We start from the raw sequence: 27,296 nt of genomic DNA, 5'->3' as shown, positions 1-27,296 counted from the left end.
GGACAGAATCCTGTCCTTCAGTCTTTCAACAGCACCAAGGACTAGTGTGTTTACCAAATGCTTGGCTGTCATTATGGCTCACTAAGAAAGTGAGGAATCCAGGTATCCCTCACCTCAACAGTTGGCTCACTGGAGGAAGATCACCACAACAGGTGAACAACTCCTTTCACTTGTTCCTGCAACTTTTCACCACCCTGGGTTTCAGGATCAATAAGGGAAAAAATCACTATTACCAACCCAAAAAATAGAATTCATGGGGGCAGCGCTAAGTTCTACAAAGCAAGAGCCTGTCTGCCACAGGACACATTCTATACTACAGTAGATCTCATCAACCAGCTGCATGCTCACCCTTAATCTTCAGAAAGAGTCTGTCTCAGACTTCTCGGTCATGTGGTCTTCTGCACATATGTCACACAGCATGCCAGACTTCACTTATGCTACATGCAAGGGTGGTTGAAATATGTATATTTACCCAACAAACATTAGACATGAGGATGCAAGTCCCTTGAGAAGTACTCTCATTGTTAAATTGCTGGAAACACCCTCTCAAGGTTTGCAAAGTAGTACCATTTTCTCCACCTCTTTTCACCAAGATACTGGCGACAAATGCTTCCATGCTTGGGTAGGGACCTCATCTGGACCATCTTCAGACCCAAGGCCTCTAAACTGTAGAAGAGATTGTCCTTTGTATAAAAAACTAGCCTCCACAGTGTCTCTTCCTGTGTTATGTGGACTAATGGGCCAGATCCTGACTGACAACACAACAGCGATGTGTTATGTCAACCAACAGGAAGGATTCTCTGCAGCCAAGTAAAATAGATTCTTTATTTGGGCAACACAACACTATCTGTCTCCTTCAGATACCCTAATTCCTGACTACCCTTTTATCTCTAAAGTACTCTGTAAGAGTAAACTTAGTATCAGTAACACCTTACCTTTGCCCCATCCAAGGTCACATCATTTTTTCCCACCCTATAATTGCTAGATTTCTAAAGAGCCTGATTCATGTGTTTCCCACATTCTTTGACCCCCTTCCTTCCTGGAATCTAAATTTAGTCTTATCTGGGTTAATGGGTCCTGCCTTCAACAATATGATATTTACGGCTGCATGCCTAACACAGTGTTCTGTATGTATAAGGTGACCCTTAAGCCTCAACTGAAGTTTTTACCAAAGATCATTTGACTTTCATTTGAATCAGATGATTCATCTGCCAGTTTTCTTTCCTAAGCCATATTCAAGCAGGGGGAAGCCAAGCCCCCCACACTCAATGTAGTTAGGGCTCTTTCACTTTACCTGGGTAGGACAAAACCATGCAAGAGCTTCCCTAGACTATTTGTTGAGTCTGCAGATAGGATTAAAGGTCTGACAATATCAACCCAGAAACTCTTTAATGGATATCTAATTACATCGTATCGTGCTGTGAGTGAGCTAGATTAGATCCTTCTATGCAGGTTCTATTCCACATCACAGGCAGCTTCTGCACCTTCCGTAGGAAGCTGACCAGTTTCTGATATTTGAAGGTTAGTTACATGGGGATTAGTCCATATTTTCACAAAACGCTATTTCCTATGCAAGACATCAAGATCAGAAGCTTGCTTTGACATAGCTGACCTGCAATCACTATTTAAATAGACACTGAGCATGAGCCTCCTGTCTATGGGGTCACTGCTTACAAGTCACCAGAAGTGAAATGCATGGGAACAGTCAATCGAAGAAGAAAGATAAGTTACTTACCCTACGGTAACTGTTTCTTTGAGATGTGGTGTTCACATGCATTCCATGACCCACCCTCCTTCCCTGCTGCTACGGAATCCTGATGTTGTGTTGGTGAAGGAATTGGAGGACAGTTGGATGCAGTTTGTCCTTGATCTTTTTGGGCAGTGAGGAAATGGGGAACACAAAGGTTCCTATGGTACAGTCTCAGCCCAAACGGACATTGCTGACCAAAAGAATCCAATCACAAGGACATCTTTAATAACCACAGTACTAGGGTAAGTAACCGTATTTTCTTTAGACCTTTACACTCTAGTGTTCTTGTTCATTCCAAATGTTAATTTTGTCATATGGTCATAGTCGAGTAGAAAGGGAGGAAGGCCTAACATTTTGTTAAACTGTAGAAAAAGCAAATCCTGCTAGTTTCACTTCAGTAGGACAATTCTCCAATAAACATCTCTAATGTGCCATTTGATAAATTCCTGTTACATAGAAAGTTACCTGAAATTAAAACAGTTGGTTAAAAAAGATTATTTTAAAGTTGTCATTTTGAAAGATTGTTGGTACCAGACTACTCTGTCTTTGATTTCTATTTTTTAAGCCATTCTTAGTAAGTTTATGCCAAACAGAAAGACACCAACAATAATAAAAAATGAGTTCTTGTTTTTCTTTCCCAGTGCAAATGCTGGCCTGGATTCCGGCTCAAGGATGATGGCAAAACATGTGTAGACATTGATGAATGTTCATCTGGCTTTCCCTGTAGCCAGCAATGCATCAATACATATGGAACTTACAAATGCTTATGTGCAGATGGGTATGAAACACAACCTGATAATCTCAATGGCTGTAAATCTCTTTCAGGTATCATATTTTATTTATGTACAAATATATCCAAAATTATTTGTGAAAAGCTTTAACTCTGAAATCTGTGGTGTTTCAGCCTTTGTAATGACTAGAAAGATGGTTTAAAGCGTCCTTTTCAGTCAGAAACAGAAATCTGAATTCAGTGCAAGGTGTCTGGATGTGAGAATAATTTCTACTTTTATTGTGTATTCCACACACAGGATTCTATGTGGATAATTACAGTGCATTATGATACTGTGAATTATTAAGTGTGCACTAGGCACCGAGAAATTTCAGAAGCAGAAAAAAAATCACTTTATATTGCCTGCTGCTCAGTCACATGGTAATAGTAAAAAATGTAATGTACAATATTAAAAAGCCTGCTGCTGATGCATTATTTTTTTATTTTATTTATTTTCATTTTTAGAATAACTTGCTGACACTTTAGCATACAATCACCCAGTGCATTAAGCCTGCATAAAAAGTTAATCATGGGGAAAAAAGAGGCTAAAAGAAAATTATATGGTGTTTCTGATCTTTGCATTAAAAATGTCCAGTTCACGGTTCTTATTGTAAAGAAACCAGTACTATCACATTATCTCCTGCCATAGTGCAAAATGGACTATTTGAAATGGTATGCATAGTAAATATATATATATATAAGAACTTAGCTTAATTATCTCTCTCCATGTCCTATATGTGTTGCTTCCTGACTTATTTCAACCGTCAGGATTACATGGTGTCAGTTATCTGAGGAACAGGAGGTCAAGGAGGGAGAATTAGAAGTATGGGACTCTACCAGTTACAAGCCATCTCCCACGCACAAACAGAATACACTCCATTCCTCCTCTGCTGGACTCCTCCGAAAGTGTTGGAAATCCTCATCTCCCTCGCAGGCAGAGATGCTCCTGTTCTTGACCTGCCTGCACTCCCTGCAGGCCTGGTTTTCCAACAGTAGGCCACTTTCTGCCTCAGTGACAGGAAGTCCTGACTCCCTGTATCTGTGAGACTCTTGTCCCTGCAGCTTCCATGAATAATGGGAGAGGAAGCTGAAGAAGCAGAGTTGAGAGACGGGATCTGATTTTCTTGTCTCCTATCCCTTACCTTATAGGGCACATGCACATTTACAGGGAACAGAGCAGTCAGATGAGAGGAAGGAGTGGAGCCTAGAATAGGAGGGAATAGGATCCGAGATTCATTCTGGAGCTGAAATATGTAAAGCTTTCAAAGTGTTAATGACAAAGTTCTCAAACTTAAGTTGGTAGCTGTTCATGTTGGAGCAAGGCTGGCTGTGGTAAGAGTCATTCCCAGCCTGTGAGAGGCTTTTCCAGATGCTATTGAGTCCACCCAGAAATCCTAACCTGGCCTCTTTAGCCCACCATAGCAGCCTGTTTCCACGACACACTAAATTAGCCAGTCCTGAAGGAGATATCTCAGACCATCAAAGAATTGGAGAATGTCCTATGTTAAGTTTGAAATGAATGCAGAATGTATGAAGTATTAGCTAAAATAGCTGAAATGGGTGTACACTGTACAGCACATCATTTTAGCACAGTGTATAAACAGTTAATATCAAGTGTTAAATTATATTTGTCATTCTTATAATTATTCTGTATTTATCCTCCAGTTTATCTTCAAACACTTTCATTGATAATATAGCAGTAATAAAGACAGAAAGTGAGATTTTATTGCAGTTCACGTCAAATGTGTTTGAAATTATTTGATAAAATAGTGGGAAACCAGGAGAAAATGAAGAAACTTGGGGAAAAACAAAACAAAACTGATTGAAGTCTAGTAGCAATTAATTTAGTTTTTTCAGAGACATGGGATTTTTTTTTTTTTTTAGATTTACTCACACTATGAAAATCTCTGTAAACTTCAAATGATATGCCACTATCAAATTGCCTTTTGTTTGCAACAGCAGCATATGATATACTCCATAGTGATAAAACAGCGTTACAAGTATATACTGAAACTTAACAAATATAAATTATCAGTTTGTAACACAGTTAATGATATTAGTCTTACCTATAGTATAAAAACTATAGTAAAAACTCATTCACAGAATTTGAACATTGCTTGTGCTCCTTCGAGTAATTGTGCACATATAGATTCCTCTGTAGATGTTTGTGCGCCAAGTGCACAGCAGTATCACTAGGAGACGAATGTGCCCTCTCTCGCTTCGTGCTCTCAGGAGAAGGCATAAAATGAGTATGTCTGTCAGCTCCCTTGTGGTTCCTTATATCTACCATGGCAAGAGTTGGAACTCCCCGTGGCTTTAGCTTTGGTCAGGCAACTTTTGAAAATTTACCTGTATACAACTTTTATAGATAGTATAGTCCAGTGTGGTTATTTTAGCTATACTTTTATTAGTACCTGGAGAATTTATTATGAAAAGATTCTCAGGTTTTATGGCTAGGCACAAGAGTTGTCTGATTTGTTTGGGTGAGGGAAATGGGAGGGACAAATGTCTTATTTGTACCTCCTTTCCTATCCACACTAAGAATTAGAGAGACTGTTACCTTAACGATCATCTCTTGAAGGAGGTGACATAACCTGCATCAGAGCCGAGTCCCAATCATGACCCCGGGGACTCTGGGTCAAGTCAGAGTACTCCTCTAGATTTTTCTGACTCCAAACATAAATCTGGGAGTGAATGTCTTGCTTCCTCTTCTCTATCTAGGTTGAAGAGATCTAAACATTCAGACTGTGACAAGACCTCTAAGTCTCGGTCTTCTCCCAAACTCTCATCTGGTAAATCCTCTGGTACGGGTTTGAAACCTCACAAATCGAAGTGCTCACTTGTTCCATCAGAGGTAGTACTGTTGACTCCGGCTCCATGTGGGCCGCTGAGGCCAGTGTCTTCACTTGTTCCAGGGCCTTCCCATTGGTCTCTGGACCCTCCAATATTGTTGGCACTGTCAGAACTAATACATTCAACTGAGGTGCCTTCTACTCTTCAGGCCTTCCTAGCAGCAAGGGACCTTCTTTGTTTTCCCCTGCCTGACTCTCTCTACTGCAGCTGGCTCTGATATTTACCTAACTGATACTGACTACACAATCCCCTCTGCCAGTGCGCCCAAGCACCGATATCTCACTTGGCACCATCGACATGCCTGGCACCAATGATGCAATCAGCACTGACTATCCATTCAGCTCCACTGATGCACTGACAACACACACAGTGTCTATTCCAGCACCGCCGGTACCAACCTCTTCATCAGCTTTTCAGCCACTCCAACCTGCATCTTTTATTGACCCTGGTATGTATCCCACACATCAGCCATAAGAACACCTATGGGAACAGCTACCCACTACCATGAAGAGGCTTATGTATCTTCTATGGGCTCAGAAGGGGAAGGACCTGTCTGTCCTCCAAGATCCTTCAGCTCTCCCTATAGATCTTCTATTATCAGGTCTAAGGATCAAGACTGGTTCTCATGCAGGAAAGTTGCAGCTTGGGGTCCCCGACCACTGATGGGGTATGACCGTGCAATATCCTCCATGGCCATATTGGTCTTGGGCTGCACCAAGGGATTTTAGACCCCCATCTCATTCACTTCCTGGGAGAATGTCTCCACTCACTTTCAGTGCATGAGACATCTTTTCAGTATCCTGCGCCTATTCCTCAACCCGCTGTCATGGAACCTGACATGGAGGAGAGTGAATTACTAAAAGGCCTTTATTGCCCCTTCTCACATTCCTTCTTCCTCACCAGATGAAGCCGTTACCCTGGAATCAACTTCTCTTCCACTCACTCCGACCCGGAAGATTTTAAAGTCTTCCGGGATCTCATGAGAAGGATGGTTACTTCTCTGGGAGTGCAGGCGGAGATTGTGCAGGAAAATCTGAACACTCTCCTGGATATTTTGTAGACTTCTACTCTAGGAAAATTTGGCTTTCCCATTAATGAGGCCTTGTTAGAGCCTGCAACGACTCTTTGACAGACTCTAGCCTCTATTCCAGGCTCCTCAGCAAGGGTTTGAGCATTTCTTTACTCATCCAGTTCCTGATTCTCTGGTAGTAGGATGTGGTAATGAGCAGCCTTGTCAAAACCATCCTAAGTCCACGCCAAAAGATATGAAGCTTAAGAAGCTATATTTATACAGCTGTAAAGTCTATTCCACTACTACACTACAAAAGCCAGTTGCCAATGACCAGGCTTTTTTAACTAAGTATAACTTTATTAATTTCTCTGCTATTTCCAAGTTCTCTGATAAACTGTCAGAGGAATTTTGTGACCAGTTTTTAGCATTAGTGTCTGAGGGACATCTTATAGTGTGAACATCCCTTCAGGTAGCAACAGATCCACTGCTACTGCCTCATGCTCCATGGCCAGTGCAGTCTCTATATGAAATACTTCCTGGCTGCAGGCTTCAGGCATCCCAAAGGAGCATGCACATCACAAGAGAGGACTTACCATCTGAAGGGTGTTAACAATTTTCTACAAAAACAAGTGATACCATGCACCTCTTCACTCTTTAAGAGTTTACACTCCAGCTACAAAAAGGAACCTAGTTAGGTCACAGTATTTTTATACACCCTCTTTCCAACAGAGTCCACAATATCCCTCCCAAGAAGAGGTCAAGACCTCCTAAATGTTGCTAGCCATCTTCACCTTCTCACCAGATGTCTACGACGTCAAAGCAGTCATTTTGACTTTTTGGTAATGGACAATGTGCCAGTGCTATCTCCTTCCTTTGAGTTATGCTTATCCCTTTTTTACCGTGCTTGGGAAAACATCACATCAGACAAGTGGGTACTTAGCACAGTAAAAGAGGAATATGTTATCCAATTAATTTCCCTTTCTTTTCCCATCCCCCCTTTCCCCTCCCTTTTAACAGACCCCTCTCATGAGACTGTGTAACTTCAAGAACTATGGTCTCGTCCAGAATTACGTAAGAACATTAGAACGGCCATACTGGGTCAGACCAAAGGTCCATCTAGACCAGTATCTTGTCTTTTGATAGTGCCAATGCCAGGTGCCTCCGAGGGAATGAACAGAATAGGTAATCATCAAGTGATCCATCCCCTGTCGCCCATTCCCAGCTTTTGGCAAACAGAGGCTAGGGACACCATCCCTGTCCATCCTGGATAATAGCCATTGATGGACCTATCCTCCATGAATTTATCTAGTTCTTTTTTGAACACTGTTATAGTCTTGACCTTCACAACATCCTCTGGCAAGGAGTTCCACAGTTTGACTGTGCATTGTGTGAAAAAATACTTCCTTTTGTTTGTTTTAAACTTGCTGCCTATTAATTTCATTTGATGACCCCTAGTTTTTGTGTTATGAGCAGGAGTAAATAACACTTCCTTATTTACTTTCTTCACTTAATTGGGAGAGATAGAGGAAGTTCCTTACCAACACAGAGGAAAAGGCTTTTTTCCCTTGCACTTCCTGGTCCCAAAGGAAACTGGGGGCCTCTGTCCCATTGTAGACCTTAGAAAGCTAAACTATGTCATCAGAAAGATCAAGTTTGGGATGGTTAACCTCTTTTCTATTATCCCTTCCCTGGAAATAGGAGATTGGTATGTTTCCCTCGATTTACAAAATGTATACTTCTATGCGGTGATACATCCCTCCCACAGGAAGTACCTTTGTTTTGTGGTAGGCACCAACCGCTACTAGTACACAGTGCTCCCTTTAAATTTGTCAACAGCCCCTAGGGTCTTCACTCAATGGTAACAGCCCACCTCCATCATTTGGGCATTCAACTATTTCCTTACCTGAACAATTGGCTGGAGTAGGTAGGGGAGGGATAGCTCAGTGGTTTGAGCATTGGCCTGCTAAACCCAGGGTTGTGAGTTCAATCCTGGAGGGGACCACTTAGGGATCTGAGGCAAAATGAGTACTTGGTTCCACTAGTGAAGGCACAGGGCTGGACTCAATGACCTTTCAAGGTCCCTTCTAGCTCTAGGAGATAGGACTATTCCATCAAGTGACCAGATCCAAAACAATGTCCTAGTGATCTTATCTAGGCCTGAAATTGATTTGGAGAAATCTCAGTTACAACCCACTCAATGCATAATTTTTATAGGAGCAAACCTCGATGACAGAACAACCAGGGCTTATCTCTCAAAGAACAGGTACCTATCTGTAGCCGCCCTTTCCAGTGACCTCAGGTCCAGGTCAATGACAACAGTGCATACCTGCCTTCATCTCCTGTGCCACATGGCCTTGTGGATGTATGTAACTCTGCATGCCAGACTTCACCTTCACTGTCTGCAAGGCTGATTTCATTCAGTATTTCTTCCTTCTAGGCGCCATCTGGATGTGCAGATTTGTGTATCTACTTGAGTGCTTCACTCTCCGAGTTGGTGATTAGACTCAAGGAATATGTGCAAAGGAGTCTCATTTTTATATCCAGAAGGTTTCCCCTGCATATAAACATGTTGGAACTTAAAACTATTCATCTGGCCTGGTAGTATTTATGCCCTCCCTCAGAAAACAGGTGGTGCAAGCTCTCACAGACAACACCACAGGTATGTTTTACCTGAACATCAAGGAGATGCAAGATTGTCTCAGCTGTGCTGGGAAACTATCCTCCTTTGGAGTCTGCAATGTTTCCCTGAAGGCTTTTCACCTTTCAGGAGTGAGAAACGCAATAACAGATTGCACAAGGGGGTTTTCACAGACCATCTTGAATGATCAATCAGAAAGACATTCTCCTCCATGTTTTCCACTGCTAGGGTACCCAGTAATAGACTTGTTTGTGACCAACCTCAACAAGTGCATGGGATTTTTCTCCAAGGCTAGCAGCACTGCAGATTCTATCACAGATGCTTTTCTTCTTCCCTGGTCTAGTCACCTCCTATATGTATTCCCTCCAGTTCCTCTCATTCCAGTGGAGCTCAAGAAGCTAAAACAGGACTAAGCGTCATTAAGCCTCATTGCACCAGCATAGCCAAGACAATATTGGTTCATGGATATACATCAGCTGTCCATCCATTCACTGCTAACTCTACAACTTGTTATAGAACTTCTGTCACAAAACCAGGACGGATCTCTGCATCTGAACCTCAAATCTCTCCACCCTATTGTGTGAATGATCTCTGGCTGAGCACTCATGAGAAATTGTGCTCCCAAGAGGTCTAGGCCTTCTTAGTGAGCAACGGAAAAGACTCCATTAGAGCCAGGTATGCATCGAACTGGAAAAGATTTTCTGTTTGGGTATTGCCCCCATCATATTGAGGTTATGCATGTGCTGGACTATCTCCTGCACCTGAAATCATCAGGCCTCAAATAGTTCTGTGAGAGTTCACCTGGCTTTTATTTCAGCACTATGTCCGCCGATAGAGAGGTTTTCCATCTTGTTTCTCGATTTTGAAAGGGCCTAACCAATACTTACCCTCCTGTGTCTGCTCTGGTACCTCTATGGGATTTAAATGTAGTTCTCTCGATACTCATGGGTTCCCCTTTTGAGACTATGGAGACAGCTTCTTTATCTTTATCTTCTGTGTAATTGGTATTTTTGGTAGCACTTTCTTAAGTGAGGAGCGTTTCAGAACTTCAGGCTCTCCTGGCTGACCTTCCTTTTACAGTATTTCATGAGGACAAGGTATCCCTTAGACCACATCCTAAATTTGTGCCTAAGGTAGTATCAACCTTTTATCTAAACAAAACCATTAACCTTCCGGTGTTTTTGCTGAAACCCAATTCGCATAAGGAGGAGCAAGCATTCCATATGTTGGATGTTCATGGAGTACTGGTGTTTTATTTGGACCTCACTAGATCTTTCAGATCTTCCTCCCCAGACTCTTTGTAGCCTAGCTGAAAGAACTAAGGGTCAACCAGAGTCATCTCATCAAATATCACACTAGATTTCTGAATCTATCAAACTCTGCCAGCAGCTCACTGAAGTCTCTCCTTGGTCAAGAATAGCGGTTCGCTACACCAGAGCGCAGTACGCTACTTCAGCTTTCTCGGGCAATGTTCCAATAGCTGATATATGCCCTGTGGGAAATGGTCTTCTCTGCATACTTTTTCTAATCATTCTGCCATCACTCAAGCCGCTCTTGATGATGCCAACTTTCGAAAGTTGGTACTTTAGTTTCGGTTAAGATTATCCAAAATTCCTCCACCTGTAAAGGAACTGCTGTTGAGTCACCTATGGTAGAATGTAAATGTGTGCAATCACTCAAAGGAGAAAAAACAGTTACTTACCTTACAGTAACTGTTGTTCTTCAAAATGTGTTGTTTACATGTACATTCCATGACTCTCCCACCTTCTGTGCTACTTTGGATTCACTTATAGTGGTGCAAAAGATTGGAGAGGGAAAGGGCACACATGCCCCTTTTATTGCCCTCACCTGAGAGCACAAGGAGAGCAGGGGTGCATGCGCCTCCTAGTAGTATTGCTGGTAAAAGTCTCCAACTTGAATGCACTGGACGCACACATACCTACAGTGGAATGCATAAATGCACAATACATCTTGAAGAACAACAGTTACTGTAAGGTAAGTAACCTTTTTTCTCTTTCCACCTTGCATTGTTGTTTATTACTTGATTGATTTAAAACTCAGGATAAATAACATAAAAATATCCTTTACATTCAGTTTGGACTTCAAATTACCATGAGTTTTAATATGGCTCCTGTATTACAAAGGAAATTTTAAATTACATTAAATGATATTAATTGAATGCTTTGTTCATTTTTATGTTGCATCATTGATCTTACTTGAAACAACTGAAGGTTTTAACTATTTCTTTCATCCATAACACTGTAGCATTGTAACATTTTATTTTTCAAACCATCTATATTTCAGCTTTATATTCCTGATTATCCATAACATTAATTTTAAAAAAACCCTAATGTAATATATTCTTTCTTCTGTGGTTTAGATGAGGAGCCTTTCTTAATTCTGGCTGACCATCATGAAATAAGAAAAATTAGCACTGATGGATCCAACTACACTTCATTGAAACAGGTATAATCACAGTAACAATCTCTAAGTTTCATTTTAATACTCTTATTACTATTTAAAGTATGCAGTTGAGAGAAAGATAATCCTAGAACTGTTATAGTAGAATAATGCAGTAACCTAATGTATATAGTGATTTTTAGTTTCTTAAAATGACTATTCTGATTGATTGAGTTTTTGATTTGTATTAATATCCAGGCAGTTGTTTTTTGAGTCACTCTGAAATCCAAAAATTTGTGTTCTTTCAACTTTCCAAAGAGATGACTACTTCTTCGAGTGTTTGCATATTTTGATTATACTGCAGGTGTGTGTATACATCTCATGCACTGGTGCTGGAGAGTTTTCCATAGCAATACCCATAGAGGGAGCCATGCTTGCACCTTGGCTTCCCTCATGCGCCAAGGGTATACAGGGAGAAGCCACCCCCCCCCCCATCCTTCATTTCCTTCTTACTGTTGATGATTGAAGTGTGCTTTCCATCCCTGGTTTATCTGTGAACTACATTTGTATATAGTTAGCTAGTTCTTAGTTAGTGGTACTTGTTTGGTACTTTGTACCCTTATTTATTGATTTTTTTTAAATGTATTTTATTATTGTTGAATAAGCAGGTGTCTTCAGGCTTCACCAAGTACCAGGGTAAGTATCTGCCAAGGTCCTCTGGCTTTAAGCCCTGTTCCAGGTGTCATAAAGTGTCATTACTGGTCCTCACTCTCCCATTTCAGGGAATCCAGGGCATCCTCACTCTCACTGAAAATGTTCTGACAAGAGCAGGAAATTGAGAGATTGGAGTACCTGGTCCAGACACAGCTGGCCTCTGGTACTGGTAGGAGGAGATCACTTCTAGTCCACCATACTACCCTTTGATGTTTCATTCATGCCAAGATTGTTCACCAAGCGCATGATGGTAGTATCAGCCAGTTTCTGCCATTGGGACAAGCACGTATATATGATTGAATAGTTGGAATGAGACTACTCTTGTCAGCAGGTGGAGAGCAGTTTCCATTGGATTCTCTATCTGTTCATCCACTTAGGCCTGAAAATATATAAACAGAGAAAAATCAATCCTGTCATCAATACAAAGAATAGGGTTCATTGGGACGGTCTTGGACTTGACATCAGCCAGGGCTTATCTGCCACAGCCCAGGTTTCCAGTTGTAATAGGACCCTTGTTTGTTCAAAGATCAGCCAGGAATCACAATGCAGAACTGCCTTAGGCTCCTAGGAAACATAACTGCTTGTACATATATGATCCCTTATGCCAGACTGCATCTTGGCGGTATGCAGTAATGGCTCAAGTCAGTCTACCATCTTCAGCTACAACACTTAGACAAGATAGTATGGATACCAGCCAGGGTATAGTCATCTCTAAATTGGTGGATGAACCAAGACAACATGGAAGTGTGAAAAGGAACGAATTAGGTTTTCCAACTGGATAAGTGTTAATAGAATAACCCTTTTTTCTTGAGTCCAGGGAATGTTAGCTTACTAGTTTTAATGCAAGCTTCTTTTCGGGTCAACTTTTAACTTGAACAGTATTTTTCAGATAAGGACATTTGCTTATTCTTAGCCAACCAACAATTTATTAATCCACCCAGAACAATGAACAGCTCATCACTTACATGCAAACACAACCAATGTTCTAGGTATGTACTACATACACATTACAGTCTTGCATTCTATAATCACAGACTAAAGTTGAGGCTCAGCAGTTATATCAAAGAACAATGCATATTACCAAGATTTCTTATTACATTTACTTATGATAATAAATTCTCAATTCCTAATGCATTTATCACACTTCCAAGGATGTGCTGGTCTTTAAGGCCCCTTTAAGTGTGTGGTTACTACTCTTTGACTGGATTAGTCCAAAAGACGCAAGTTTAGAATATTAAAAAACAATTGTGCAAAGTTCTCATTTTCAGTCTCTCCTAGGTCAGTTTGCTTGGACTTATAAATGAGTTAAATCTAAAATATGGTTATTTGAGGTCTCACTAGAGAGTGTAGACTCAGAAAGATAACTTTCAGTTATTTATGGTAAAGAATAAAAGGGGAAATAAAATCATTGAAATGAAATCTCAACACTTCTTATCCTGTTAACTCTGGGATGGGAGAATGGCCTTTCCATACAGCTGGTCCAGGCATTGGTTGCACGTAGGATGTTGCAGCTTCTTTTGGGTCCAGTCAACTCTTTTGAGCACATGGTGACCTCAGTTTTATATAACCTAGTTTCAGGCTCATTAGAGGGGTCCATCGTCTGATTCCTACTGGACACTTGTCAGGTGGGTCATTAGATTTCATTTCTCTTATTTTCACCGCTGCTTCCATTGGTATCCAGTAGATGGCTTTTTGGTATATAACAAATGTATTTAATTCTTAACGGAGGCTTTTTAAGTTTAATTCATTTCAAGGATTTTATTTCATTATTAGCCCCCATTATTAATTGGGATTCCCCACTTTTAAGCAAATTCTTTTAATATTTCAGTTATACTTTAGTTTATATCTTTTAACATACCTTCTTCCTTCTTCCTGAAAATTCCTATTATATCTAAAGTGCAATAATGCAAACCAACAAAATCCTTATAATCTTCTAAATTGGGAGGACATACTCCATATATTTTTGATTGTACATAAACATTTCACATTATTTAGGACTTATAATAGAACAAGACATTATTCACATATGGAAGGATGTAGTGCTAACTCACAAGGCAAGCAAATGTGCAGCTTCTAATTTGGGGTGAGACAGATTATCCATGGTTTTATTTGCTATGCAAGGAAAGCAATGTGCAGTTTATACATTGGGGTGAAACATGTGGCTTGGATTTCTTGGGGTAACAGGTAGTTTGCCCAATTTTATGTTCAATCTTGCAACCACATTTCTAGCTTGCTTAACTTAAAGTTTTCCCACCCATCTGTTTATTCACTCGCAATGTGCAATGTGCCAGTTTGCTCAGGAAAGCAGTGTGTCACCCTCCTTGGTAACTTGAAGTTTTTTTTAACTAGATTGAGAGGGAGAAAGCGGTTGCAAATTATGAGAGATTGATGCCTACATAATTAACAATACTCTGATTTAGCCATGGTTTCTCTTCTTGGGGAGAGGAATTTCCGACCTAGGCTGATATGTGGGTCCTTAGACAAAGTGTCTTGAATGATGTGAACCATTTGCTTCATTATCTTTACTTCCTAGGAAGATCCTATTCTGGAATAAACAGAGGTGGATAGCTTTATTAATTTTCATTAGGGCCGGAAGGAATCTGTAGTTGTTAATCATTTCAGACATATCTGTTCTATATATCCCTTGCACACATGTGCAGGGAAGTCCAGTTATCACTGGTTCTCCTCTGTATTACCTTGGTAATGGACACTTCCACCATGGGGTGGAGATGGCATTTGGACAACCTGCAAGCTCATGGCTTTAGGTCCACTCCCAAGGCCAAATTAAACCTAAATTTCCTTGAGTTTGCTTACAATATCCATAGTGTGTCAGCAGTTCCTGCCATACATTCAGAGAAGGGCTATCCAGTTGCTCACCGACAACAGCACAGCAGTGTTTTATGTGAACAAGCAGAGGGATGCCAGGTCAGACAGCCTGTGCCATGAGGCAGTGAGGTTGCTGAATTTCTGCATATAGAACTTGTTAACTCTCATGGTTTTGCACCCCCCAGGAGTTCAGAATGTCTTAGCAGACCACCTGAGTAGGTTGTTCAACCTGGATCACAAATGGTCTCTCAACACAACCATTCAAAAATCAGTGTTTCAAGTAGGGGGAGTTCCTACAGTGGATTTGTTCACAACTCACCAGAACTGGAAATGTCCTCAATTCTATTCAAGAACAGGTAACAGTCTCAGGTACATCTCAGACAGTTTCCTGTTACTTTGGAACGAGGCCTTGCTGTATGCATATCCAGCTGTTTCTTAGAAAGAAGGAGGCACACATGGGATGTGAATCTCTGAAGTGGGGGGCACAGCAAAAAAAAATTGTAAACCCGTGCCTTAGTAAATGGAAATATTTCTCCATCTGAGATGCTAGCCACAGTATGTCTCCTACGCCATCTACAATTCAAAAGATTTTGAACTCTCTTTTACATCTTAAAGAGTCAGGTCTGGCAGTCAGCTCCATTAAGGTGCATCTGGCTGCCATTTCAGCATTTCACCCTCATATTACCGGAAGGACTGTTTTTTTCTAATACTGTGACAAACAGTTTCCTAGAAGGTCTAGCCAGGCCGTTCCCCACCTATCAGGGATCAAACTCCACCTTGGGACTTGAATTTAGTGCTGTCAGCTCTTATTTGACCTCTATTTGAGTCCTTAGCATCCTGCTTATTGGTATGCTTCTCAGTGAAGGTAACCTTCTTAGTAGCCATCACCTCTGTGAGGAGAATGGTGAAGTTACATGCCCTGGTAAGAGATCCTCCATAAACCATATTCTACAAGGACAAGGTACAGGTCAGGCCACACCCTAAGTTTCTTCCCAAAGTAGTGCCTCAGATTTTCACCTCAGTCAGTCAATATACTTACCAGCCCTTTTTTCCCCAAAACCACATGTTCACAAAGATGAACAAAAACTCCATACTTCAAATGTACTTTCAACGTCCATACTTTCAGGCTTCTTTCCAGCTTTTTGTATCCTATGCAGAATGAATGAGAAGTCATCCTGTCACAACACAACAATTCTCCAAATGGATTATCAGCTGCATTGTTTTGTTATGCTCCATGAGAAGCTTTCAACACATTCAATTAGGGCACAATTGGCCTCCATTGGGGAAACACTCCCTTTGTGAACATCTGCAGAGCATTGATATGGTCCTTTGTTCACACATTACTAGACACTGTGCAATTACTTCTGCATCAAGGGAGGATGTGATTGATGGGGAAAGATGTCCTACAGTCCTAGCTCCACTTCCATCAAAAAACACTTGGGAGTCACCTTCAATGTAATGGATATATGCAATCATTAGAAGAAGAAAACACGGTTCCTTTTCTTTTGTACTGTTGTTCTTCAAGATGTGTAGCATATGTTAATTATATGGCCCAACCTCCTTCCCCAAAACATCAGAATCACTGATCTAGAGTCTAGTTTAAAGGAGCTGAAGGATGTTACAGGGCAGCTCCACCTATTATATCCTCATCCTGGACCATGCAAAAAGTCAGAGTGCATGTCTGTCTGCCCCTTTGGGTCCTGCTAGGGAAATCTCTCCAGCAACGGTGCATCAGATGAGTACCCACACCATTACACTGAACAAGTGTTGTTCTTCAAGAAGGCGAGTAACCATTCTCTCTCTCTCTCTGTATTATTTGGGCTAATTACTATTCATTTTATCTATTTGCACAATTTATGACAAGATCCAAAATTTACTGTACTGTAAATGATGCAAACATACACACCTCAAAGTATCCATAATTAGTCTAAATTATTGTAAATATACTAGAAGTCAAAATATTTTATTCTTAGTCTTTCTTTGAGAAAAACTTCCTAAATAGAAACACAGACACCTGCTAAGGACAGAGGTATTTTTTCAACATTTTTGTATCATTGCAGCTATTTTTCATCTATCTGTAGTTAATTACCATAGATTTTATTCTGAAAATCATTTTTAATAAATGATTTATTTGTTTCAGAACTAATCAGATAATTAAAAAATACTTCAAAATCTGTCTCAATAGAAATTAACAGTAGCAGTAAGCAGAGCCATGCTTTTTCCTGACTTCTTCTATATCTTAATGTCACAGGGGAGGTGTTCAATTTCACACAGGAGTATGTACCAAATTAAACATCTTGCATTAAATATTTGACTGTACATGAGTTCTATTAGAGAGCATAGCAAACAACATGATGTGAAGTGTGTCTCTTCTTCTGAAAAACCTTCACATTACTTTTGGGTAAGGTGTCACTGCTTCTCTCTTTCCTTCCTACACCAATCTTACAGCCAAGAGCAAAAATACAAGTTTTCTGTATGAGTGGTGTTGGCAGTTCTCCTCAGGGCTCCACCAGTCTTGAGTTAACAGTCCCCCCTCACTATTACACTAGAGCCCAGATACCTCCACCCAAAGAGGACATCTGAATTTTGGCTCCTACATCTTCACATCAGTCTCTGGCCTACACTAGTCTGAGTTCTACTTCTGCTGTTCTGAGAAGTTACTGGCCTTTGTCCTCAGGATGATGGTGCCTTTAAAGTCATCTGGATTTGAAAAAGAGGAAAGGGGGGCTGAACCAGCAGAACAAGTGAGATATCTTCCTCCTCAGGCTCCTTTTTTGTCCCTCCTGCCTAGATAGCTCTCTTTCTCTCTGTGTCTCTTGGGAGATCAGAGATCTCTCAGGTCCACCTCCTTCACTTAGACATTGAAGGGGACACCTAGGAGACAGTGAGGTTACAGCTCTGACTAAAGGGATGTGCAAGGCTCTGATAAAGATGGGCAACTACTCTCCTCTACCTGTAAGATCTGTGCTTCCCTAGCCTAATAGCTGTTCAATGAATGCTCACAAGGAGAGGAACTAGGAGTTTGGATTTCATTCAATGCCCACTAAATTGCTATGCAGCTCTTTCCATTTCAGCATCAGCTCTTCTCCCTCTCTGTCTCCTTCTCCCACACATACAACCAGTGCATCTTTGTCCTCCCTTCCTATGTTCTTTTACGCTCCTATTCCTGCTCTCTCCATCATCAAACCTCCAGGATTTCCCTAGACTGAGGGAAGGTTAACGGGCAGGGAGGATCATGGATACCATCACATAGCTTATACCACTTTAAAATCTCTCCCTACCCTTTACCAGAAGCAAGGACAACTAATTAGTCCAAGAGGAAATAAGGGTGCTGAACCATGCTCAGAGCAGGAAGGAGAGGTGTTTTATGGACAGAGAAGTACACTTCCTTTCTCCCCCCTCCAAATGAAACTGGGCCACTTTTTCTTGAAGATGTTGAAGCTCTGATATTCCTGGTATCCTTTTCCATGTTACCTGATCCAAAGAAAAAATAAACAGATACAAGCAGAAGGCAGTTCCCTATCAATCTGGATACTGAGGAAATTTTATGGCAACTTGGAACATCCAGATGCGGAGCCTATTTTTCACAAATTCTTAGATCGACTTGACCCATTACCAAAATGTGAGGGTTTTAGCCTTGTATTCATACAGCCTCCAGTCACCTTACTTAAGAAGTCTTCTTTATCTGCAGACTGCTCTATGCCCCATCAGGATGCCTATAGCAGAAATCTGGAGACAAACGTTTAAAAAAAATTGGTAACTGAGGGTAGCATGGCTTTCACTGCAGTAATCTATTGTGCCAAAGCTCTGGTTGTATCACTGTGGGTTTTGGGGGGCTAATTCTATACAATCCAACAGCTCTGAATTCTTTTAATGTTGTTCTCTTTGATTTAGTCACATTTTCTCCCTACGTCTTGACTGACAGTCACATAGGTTGGACTCTGGAATAATGCATTGCAGTAAAACTTGCAGATCAAGCAGCCACTCACTACCACTTCATTAAAAGACTAGATTTTTTTCTGATTCCATGGAACCACCTTAATACCTGAAGAATTAAAAGAATTCCTTTACGTTGTATGTAAGCCTTATATATCCTATTTTTCCTCTTACTATAAGGATCTTCGGCGGTTTGGAAATACTCCAGACAGAACCTTCTTCTGACCAAAGATCCAAATGACATACATCTCCAAATAATCCAAGTTTAGGTTGAAGCTGGCTGATGACACTAAGATGGCAATGGAAAGTTTGTGATCCCAGAGGTGTATTCTCCACCCCATTCCCCATCCATTATTAATGGAGCAATATTACCAATGAACAGCAATTGATCTCATTTTCTTCAGGGTCTTATGTTCAGCTCTCTCACACAAATAGCTTGGTTCATTCACTTTCCCATCCCTTCCCTTATTCAGTGGAAGAGACTTATTGTTCAGCATTTCAGAGAAAATTTCAGAGCAGCTTGCACATTCTCCAACCCATTAGTTTGGATGTTTAGTTTAAGATTGCTGATGTCTTATTCAGTCATATAGTGGTCACCATTAAAAGACAACTTTTACCCATGGTTAGAGCAGGTAAGCAACTGTGTGTAAAATGACCATTAAAAAAATATCTGTCCTTTATTCATGCTTAGGAGCATTTCCAATGTGCCACTTTATACTTCAGACTCATCTCAGTCAGATCCTAACTGTGGTAGTTGCAGCTGTTCATAGTCAGATTTCTGATCTGCCATACATGGATGATTGACTAGTCCTTGCATGATCTCTACAAGAAGCAATAGTTATAGTTTGAGACTTGGTTTAGCTGGTAGCCCATCTGAATTTCTGGTGAACTTTGAGAAAAATGAATTTCTCAGCTGTTAGTCCATCTCACAAGTGATCACAATACCGGCAGAGGTATTCCCTCTGCAGAAATGAATCTCACCAACAAGAGAGAAGCAAGCCTTTCAGATGTTGAACTCATGATATATTTCACAGTCTCTGCACAGGCTGCCCTTGCTGATACCAGTTTTCCAGTCTCCTGAGAGCACCCCTTTCAAGTGGCAGGACCATGCTTCCACTTCTCTTTGGGATGGGGCACCACACCCCAACCATTCCCTGATTATTTTCCCCAGATTGCACCCAACCATGATACCTAGCAGCCCCAAGAAGTTAGCATCTGCAAGTTTTCTTTAAGGAGAATGTGAACAGTGATATTATACAGTAACAGAGGCATGTTCTCCAAAACAAAATATGATTTATTTTGGCCAAAGGGCACATGTTTTTTGGAGAAGTGTATTTAAAATAACATAGTTCTATATGCATATTGTCTTACCCATGACTGGCATTCCCCTCAGATCCGTCGGTGCACCTGCCTGAGCCTTAGGTTCCCTCATTGTCCTGTTGTAACCTGCTTGATGCAGACCCTGGTTCTTAATCACTCTCTCTCTCTGGGTCAGCCTGAAGCATGCTCTTTCTGTTTCTCCTTGTGACATCTACCAGTTGAGCTGACCACCCTCCCTTTCTGCCAGGGGGATCTTTTTTATCTCTCTCTTAGTCCAACAGTCCTTCCTCATGGTTGTCACTGAGGAGTCCGTCTGCCCAGCTATGAATCTGGCTATTGTTTGAAGGAATGCTCCTTATCTAGACCATTGTTTCAGCTGTCCTGTGTGGTTTCTTTAACCACTAACCCCTTTTTGATCTAACTGTGCACTCAGGCATGGTAATATCACACAGCAACACATGATGCTTGTAAAAATAATACAAATATTTCCCAGTTCTCACAATGCAGATGCTTGAACAGGCACAGTGGCTATGATTCAGGATTCCAGTCCACATCTACACTCCCTCCATCACTAGTGGAATTCCAAGGTGGAGGTTAGGACCTTGGGACATCATTTTCTTTGTCAGATACTGGGAGGAATTGCCCACAAAACGAAAAACAAAACAAATTTTTTTGAAAGGAAATGACTTTGTAGGACCCTCACAAGAGGATCCGCATATTGGACAACAACCATTAAAGCTATGGGTGTAGCTTTTTTTAATTGAGTGATTGCTCGGGGTTTATGGTTCAGCCAATGGACAGCTTTTTGCAATGGTTACCTCTCTTCCACGCCTAAACTTCTTCAGTTCATGCCCAGTGGACTGTTAAGTGCCCAACACTACAGATGGTTTCTTTGAGAAAAGTTAATTCATTTGTCCCACCACCCTTCACAGCACTAGTGCTCTGCCTTCCTCTGACCCAAAACAATATGGATTCATCCTTCTACAATCTGAAGATAATTGTGGCCCCATCATTGTGACACGTCAGAATGTTAGGAGGTTATGCTTTGATTAGAAGGCAAGGCTTTCCCAGTCTCAAACCACAGGAGGGCTCTTCACTTTCTGCTTCTTGGTTGCTTCCTTACACATTGCTTCTAGAGCTCAGTTAAGACCTCTCCTATCTAGAAAGGCAGGAACTTTGGTTGATTAGGGGATATGTGCATGAAAAGTCTCTTCTTCATCTGCAACCCAGGACCACAATTTGATTGGTTTAATGATGCTGTCCCATTGGTATGCTATACATAGCTTCCAAAACTCCAGGCATATCTACGCTATAGTCATGTAATCTTCCCCCATCAATCGTTGCTATCATAATGGGACTTTCAGGAGAAGAGTCTCTCTTGGCAACATTTGCTTGTTTGCCTAACCTATTTTATGTATACCTATCATGATAGCATCTGGCTGTTAGGGAGCCTTATGCTTACCTATGCACTCAGTCAAAACAATCTCATAAAATATTTCATCTTTGACATAGTCTTTGACTTCATTTCTCTGTCATCAGTCTTCCTCACCGTTCGGTAAGAAGAAGGATATTATGTCTCCATTCCTCGAAATAGAACACTCAAATCAAACAAGCTCTGATTGTTGTTCTCTTTCAAAGGCTGATAGTAGGTCTTAAATAAAGCTCAGAAAGACTAAGCAGAAGATAAAAGAAACCAACCCCCTTTACTTTTCTTGCCACAGAAATCTCTCCAGATTTTGACACTAATTGGGATCAGACTTCAATTAGCCCTTCTTGAGGCTGTTCAGAACCAAACCAAAACCAGGCAGTTCAAAACCAAACCAGGCAACGAAGGCCACAAAAAAGGCAAAAAAAAAAAAAAAATCATACAAGTTTCCACTCTCCAAGATAGCAAAATTCACCATTTTGCAAGAAAATTCCAAATGACCAGTGAGTGCTATTTGTGGTCTTGTGCATATACTGGAGAGAACTCAATCAGCTTCATCTAGCATACCACTTCTCTCCTTTTCCCATCTCATCAAATTCAAGATAACATAAAGCTATTGGCAGGTGTAAAACACCTGGCAGACATTCAAGCAACAAAGCCTGTCTCAGTTGGAGATTTCTTGCTCTTTGTACCATAGTTTGCTATTGTTCCCAGTTTTGTTTACTATTATGATTATGTTTACAAATAAAATATGAAAACATCAAATGCATAAGTACTACATAAATATACAGTAAGTATAACATCTTTTGATTTCAATAATAATAAATGCAATGATTATTTTGTATTTTGAATACCATCAAATATTTTGTATTCAAACATATGTGAAAAAGTGGACCTGATTCTTTTCCTTTTTAGGGGCTAAACAATGTGATTGCAATAGACTTTGATTATAGAGAGGAGTTCATCTATTGGATTGATTCCAGCAGACCAAATGGCAGCAGAATAAACAGAATGTCTTTGAATGGAAGTGACATAAAGGTAATTGGGAGCTAATAATAATGTAATTACTAGAATTAGGGAAGTATTACTATAAATAAAATAAGATCAGATAGAAAAAATACTATGTCTGGTCTTTATTAAATCTCTAAAATGTGTGGTTAATGTTTCTTTTTCATAATAGAAGTCCAAAATCAATTTCTGTTTCTCAGCTAATATGGACCTGATTAAATCTGAGAACTGAGACCTCTGCAACGTAATGAAAATTTCTAGACTGGAAATGCAATAATTCATCCAGAACTAATCAAAATAATTGTGTCCCTGAGCCAAATTCTGAGACGTAAAAGGTCGTTCAGTGTAAGATTTATCCTGGGTATAACTTTATACTGGGGGAGGGATAGCTCAGTGGTTTGAGCATTGGCCTGCTAAACCCAGGATTATGAGTTTAATCCTTAAGGGGGCCATTTAGGGATCTGGGGCAAAAATCTGTCTGGGGATTGTTCCTCTTTTGAGCAGGGGGTTGGACTAGATGACCTCCTGAGGTCCCTTCTAACCCTGATATTCTATGATTCTATGATAAGTTGATCAGTAAACAGATGTAAGTCAAGAAACAGTGTACACTGATCTAGCTTTCTGGAGTGTAACTTCTTCCATAATTTGTGATTTATGGACTGTGCCTAGTCTGCGTAGATGCTGGAGTTAATTTAATGTAACTGCTGTAGAAAATCCAGAGCAAGACCATGTCTTCACTTCTGCACAGCAAAAGTTCTGCCTCTGTCAGTAGAGCAAGTTCAGTGATTCAGTTATTACTCACCTTTGTTCATTTAAACCATTTATTTTTCTTAATTTGGGGGCAGTAGTGAATAGTTATTTTATACTCACAGTCTCTCTGAGTCTGACCTGTCTTGGGAAACAATGAAGCTGTGATGGGGTTTGTCTCACCACTGTGGCACCTCCTGCTGGCTGTCGTGGGAATTAGCTTAGTTCGCCAGTGCGCTCTCATCTGGTGACATCTCGCCACCATCACATCTGCTCCAGAAAGCATGTTGTCCCAAAGAACACAGCGTACTCTTCAGGACACAGCCCTCCGGCTGTGTCACACTCTGTTCTCCCCCCTTCCGGGTTAACCATAGTCCCCTATCCAGCCACTTCCTCCATGGTGATTGAGGGAAAGAGGGGAACTGAGACCCACCCACTACTCTGGGTCCCAGCACAGGGACCCTGTAGATGGCAGCCATGTGCTGTGTCTCCTCCAAACCCTCAGTCTACTTCCCTGGGCTACTTCCCTGCAGCCCCAGCACCTTCTCTGCCCTTGTCTCAGGGTCTCAGCATGCCAGCAGTCAGCTGGGAGCTTGCTCTCACTCCCCTGATTCTGCCTAGCACTGCTCTGTCCAAGGTGATAGCTGCCTTCTGCCTGCAAGGCAGCCAGTTCTCCCTTTGCAGCCCTTCTTATAGGGGCCAGCCTGCCCCTGATTGGCTGCTCCTTGTAGCCCTCTCCAATTGGCTGCCTGTTGCACAGCCTCCCTAGGGTTCTATTAACCCTTTATGGGCTTGTGTGGGGCATATGCCCCATCACAGAAGCATTGAGGCATTTGGATTCTCAGGTTTCTCCGCTACAGTGTTCCCTTCCAGTCTCATCACCCTTGGCTGCAGAACGGAGCTACCTAGTGTCCATGTCTTTTTGCACTTACTTTAGCTAGCTTTCTTTGATTCTTGTATATATTAGTTGTTTTTAAATCTAGAGATAGTTAGTTAGCTGTAGGATTAGTTGCCTGCTGGTATATCTTTGGAAAATTTTAGTTTTTCACTCTAATAGATGTTTTTTCCAGGTACCAGAACTTTAGAGTGTGTAACCCCAATTCTCTGGGATTTAAGCATTGCCCCTTCTCCCTTTTCTGTTTGGGGCAGTCTCATGTTCCCAGCAAAAAAGAAACAAAAAAAAATACCCTACCAGAACAAGACACTCCTCTGCAAGTGCTTTTCCCCCAAGGTGAGGAATACAGAACAAACAACATGTGACAGATGTGTGATCATGTTGCTTAAAGTAGTTCTGGAAGGTGTTTAGATATTACAGTGGAAAGCACAGTGTAAAAAGCTACACCGAATACAATAGAATAGCAGAAGTACCATCTGCAAGTCCTCAAAAAAGACTTTAGAAGCCAGAGTAGTGCACTTGCAGATGTTTCTTCTTTACTGCTCCAGGAGTTAGGTGTGAGACCCAGTGTTTCTGATGAGAAGTGCTCTGGTCAGTTTGCTTTCAGCCCCAGGGTTCCATTATCCAAAACTACAACCTCTGTCTCTGGTAAGACGAACAAGGTCTCTGAGAAACAGAGCACTGCTCCTCAGGGAAAGTGAATAGTAGATTTCCTACAAAAAACTCCACTAAGAAAAGATCTAAGTCCTCACTGTGCTTCCATTCTAAGGAGATTCCATGGCCAAGTATGACTACTGTAGAAAGTCTGAGGGATCTCTGTACTGAGGCTGTGGTACTACATCCCAATACTAAATTGGTACAGACTGTTTCAGTGCTTGCTACACTGGTTACAGTAGCATCAATGTTGCAGCGGTTTTGCCACTTCTTTCAGTACTGAGTAAATCAGTGGCATCAACATTGGCACTCTCCCCACCTTTATTCTCCACTCTAGCCACGATGCTTGTGTTGCCACTCTGTTTGGTACCAGTTACATATGTGGAAACAGGAGATTTGTTTTGGAGGAGCCTGAAAACCTGTGTTATCCACAGCTCTGAACATAAGATCATCAGTACCAGGTGCTAAAATATCTTTAATACTGGGGGTCTTCCAAGGTTTGACTGCCCATAGACTTTCTGTGCAGCCTAGTACTCCAGCTTTGTCAGCCCTTCTCCCAACCCTTTGCATGTGGACTACTCTTTATTGTCTTCAGCTGAAGGTATGTCTACCCTGCACACTTCTTTCGGCGGCATGCAGAATACATACCCATGTAGCCCCCTTAGTGTGAGTATAAATAGCAGTGTAGCCAGTGAGGGATGACTTAGGTGAGTAAAGACACACCTGAAGGGTGTAGGTATGTACCTACATGCTCTCTACCTGCCTAAGCCATGCCTCCTGTCGACACAGTTGTCGTTAGCAGTGTTGTGTCCTGCTGCTTCTCCGCAGCTGGAGCCTTCCCCTGCTACAGGGAAAGACTCGGGCAATGGGGAGGCAACAAGGAAAGACTCTGCCAGCTCCCCACTGCTGGAGCTTCCCCTGTCAGAGTGAAAGACTCCTGCAGAGGGGAAAGGCTCTGCCAACTCCCATCTGTTGGGAGCCTTTCTCCTCTGCAGGGAGAGGCTCTGGCAGGGGGAGGTAGCTGGGAAAGGCTCAGCCTTTCCCTACTGCCTGCCCCTTGTCAGAGTCTTTCCTCACCTAAGCGAAAGGCTTCAGCAATGGGGAGCTGCTGAAGCTTTTCCCAACTGTCTCCCCTAGCCTGCTTTTCACTGCAGAATTTAGTTACAAATATCCTACATGCCGCCACCAGTGGTGTGTAGTGTAGACATAGCCTGAATCACAGAGAAGCAGATAAGGGTCTCCAATATATTCCCCTAAGACACCTTCATGTGTCTTTGTTGATGAGCAGGAGAGTCTAGGGATTCTTCCTTGTCCAGATATTACACATACCTCATATTCCTTGATACCTACCTGTGGCCTTTGGGCTGTTACCTTGTAATATCCAAGCATGTCTCTTTTGGAACTTATGCAGTACATACAGACCAGAAAGTCAACCTCTGTACCAACCTTGAGAGGAAAATCTTCAGCTACATCTCTGTTGTTGACTCCATAAAAGCATATCCATTCTGGGGAAGCTTCTGAAGAGGGTCCACCACGTTTGCAGTTTGAGGAACGTCAACAACCATTTCATTCTCATGCCCAAATGTGGCAGTGGTTTCCTCGACCCCATCTCATGTGGGTTATTTTAAATATTTTCAAGATTTGATCAAGAAATGTGGCAGAGTCTTTAGATATTCTCCTTGAAGAGGTTCAAAAATCCTCACTTAAACTTATCAATACGTTTCATTCAGCTATGCAAGGGACAGTAACTTTCCCAGTTCTCATGGACCTGCCAGGAATGGAACTGCCATGGACCTGCCAGGAATTTATGGAAGAAACAGACTGCGCCAGTCCCCACATCAAAGATATTGAACAAGAAATATCATGTCTCATCTGCAGGAGCCGAATTTATCTATACACACCTGATACTGGGCTGCTTAGTAGTTGTTGCAGCTATTGAGAAATTAAAACAGCAACACAAAATGATTCAAACGAATACAAAAAAAGTGTCTAGATTTATTTGACTGCAAAACTTATTCTTCAATGAGTTTCCATTTTAGGATTTCAAACTATTGGACCCTACTGGCCTGTTATAAGTTTATGAACTATGACAAGTTGTTTGTTTTTGTGGACAAACTACCTCCAAAGAAGAGAGAGGATTTGTCAACTTTAATTTCAAAGAGAGGACTAATCATGAAAACATCTAGCCAAGAGTCTCTTGAAGTGATTGACTCCACTTTTAGATTTATGGCCACATTGGTAGTCATGCGAAGGGCATTCTGGCTTTAAACGTCTGGGTTTCCACATGAAGTTCAGTCAGTGGCTGATGAACTACCTTTTGAGAGCCTGGACCTTTTTAGCTTGAAAAC

The 27,296-nt window shown here is 41.4% G+C and overlaps 1 protein-coding gene across 1 annotated transcript in view; it reads left to right on the top strand.

The window, feature by feature from the left end:
* Positions 1 to 27,296, top strand: part of LRP1B (LDL receptor related protein 1B) — a 1,279,381-nt gene that overhangs the window by 1,043,424 nt on the left and 208,661 nt on the right. The window contains exons 57-59 of the mRNA XM_026647738.1: positions 2,392 to 2,575; positions 11,403 to 11,488; positions 22,560 to 22,682. Coding sequence (XP_026503523.1) covers positions 2,392 to 2,575; positions 11,403 to 11,488; positions 22,560 to 22,682 — 393 coding nt within the window. The remainder of the gene's footprint in view (positions 1 to 2,391; positions 2,576 to 11,402; positions 11,489 to 22,559; positions 22,683 to 27,296) is intronic.

Source organism: Terrapene carolina, unplaced genomic scaffold, assembly GCF_002925995.2.
Source record: "Terrapene carolina triunguis isolate 2854851 unplaced genomic scaffold, T_m_triunguis-2.0 Scaffold62, whole genome shotgun sequence".
Classification (NCBI taxonomy): domain Eukaryota; kingdom Metazoa; phylum Chordata; order Testudines; family Emydidae; genus Terrapene; species Terrapene triunguis.
The sequence above is the reverse complement of the archived record's forward strand: the minus strand, read 5'-3'. Positions and strand labels throughout refer to the sequence as shown.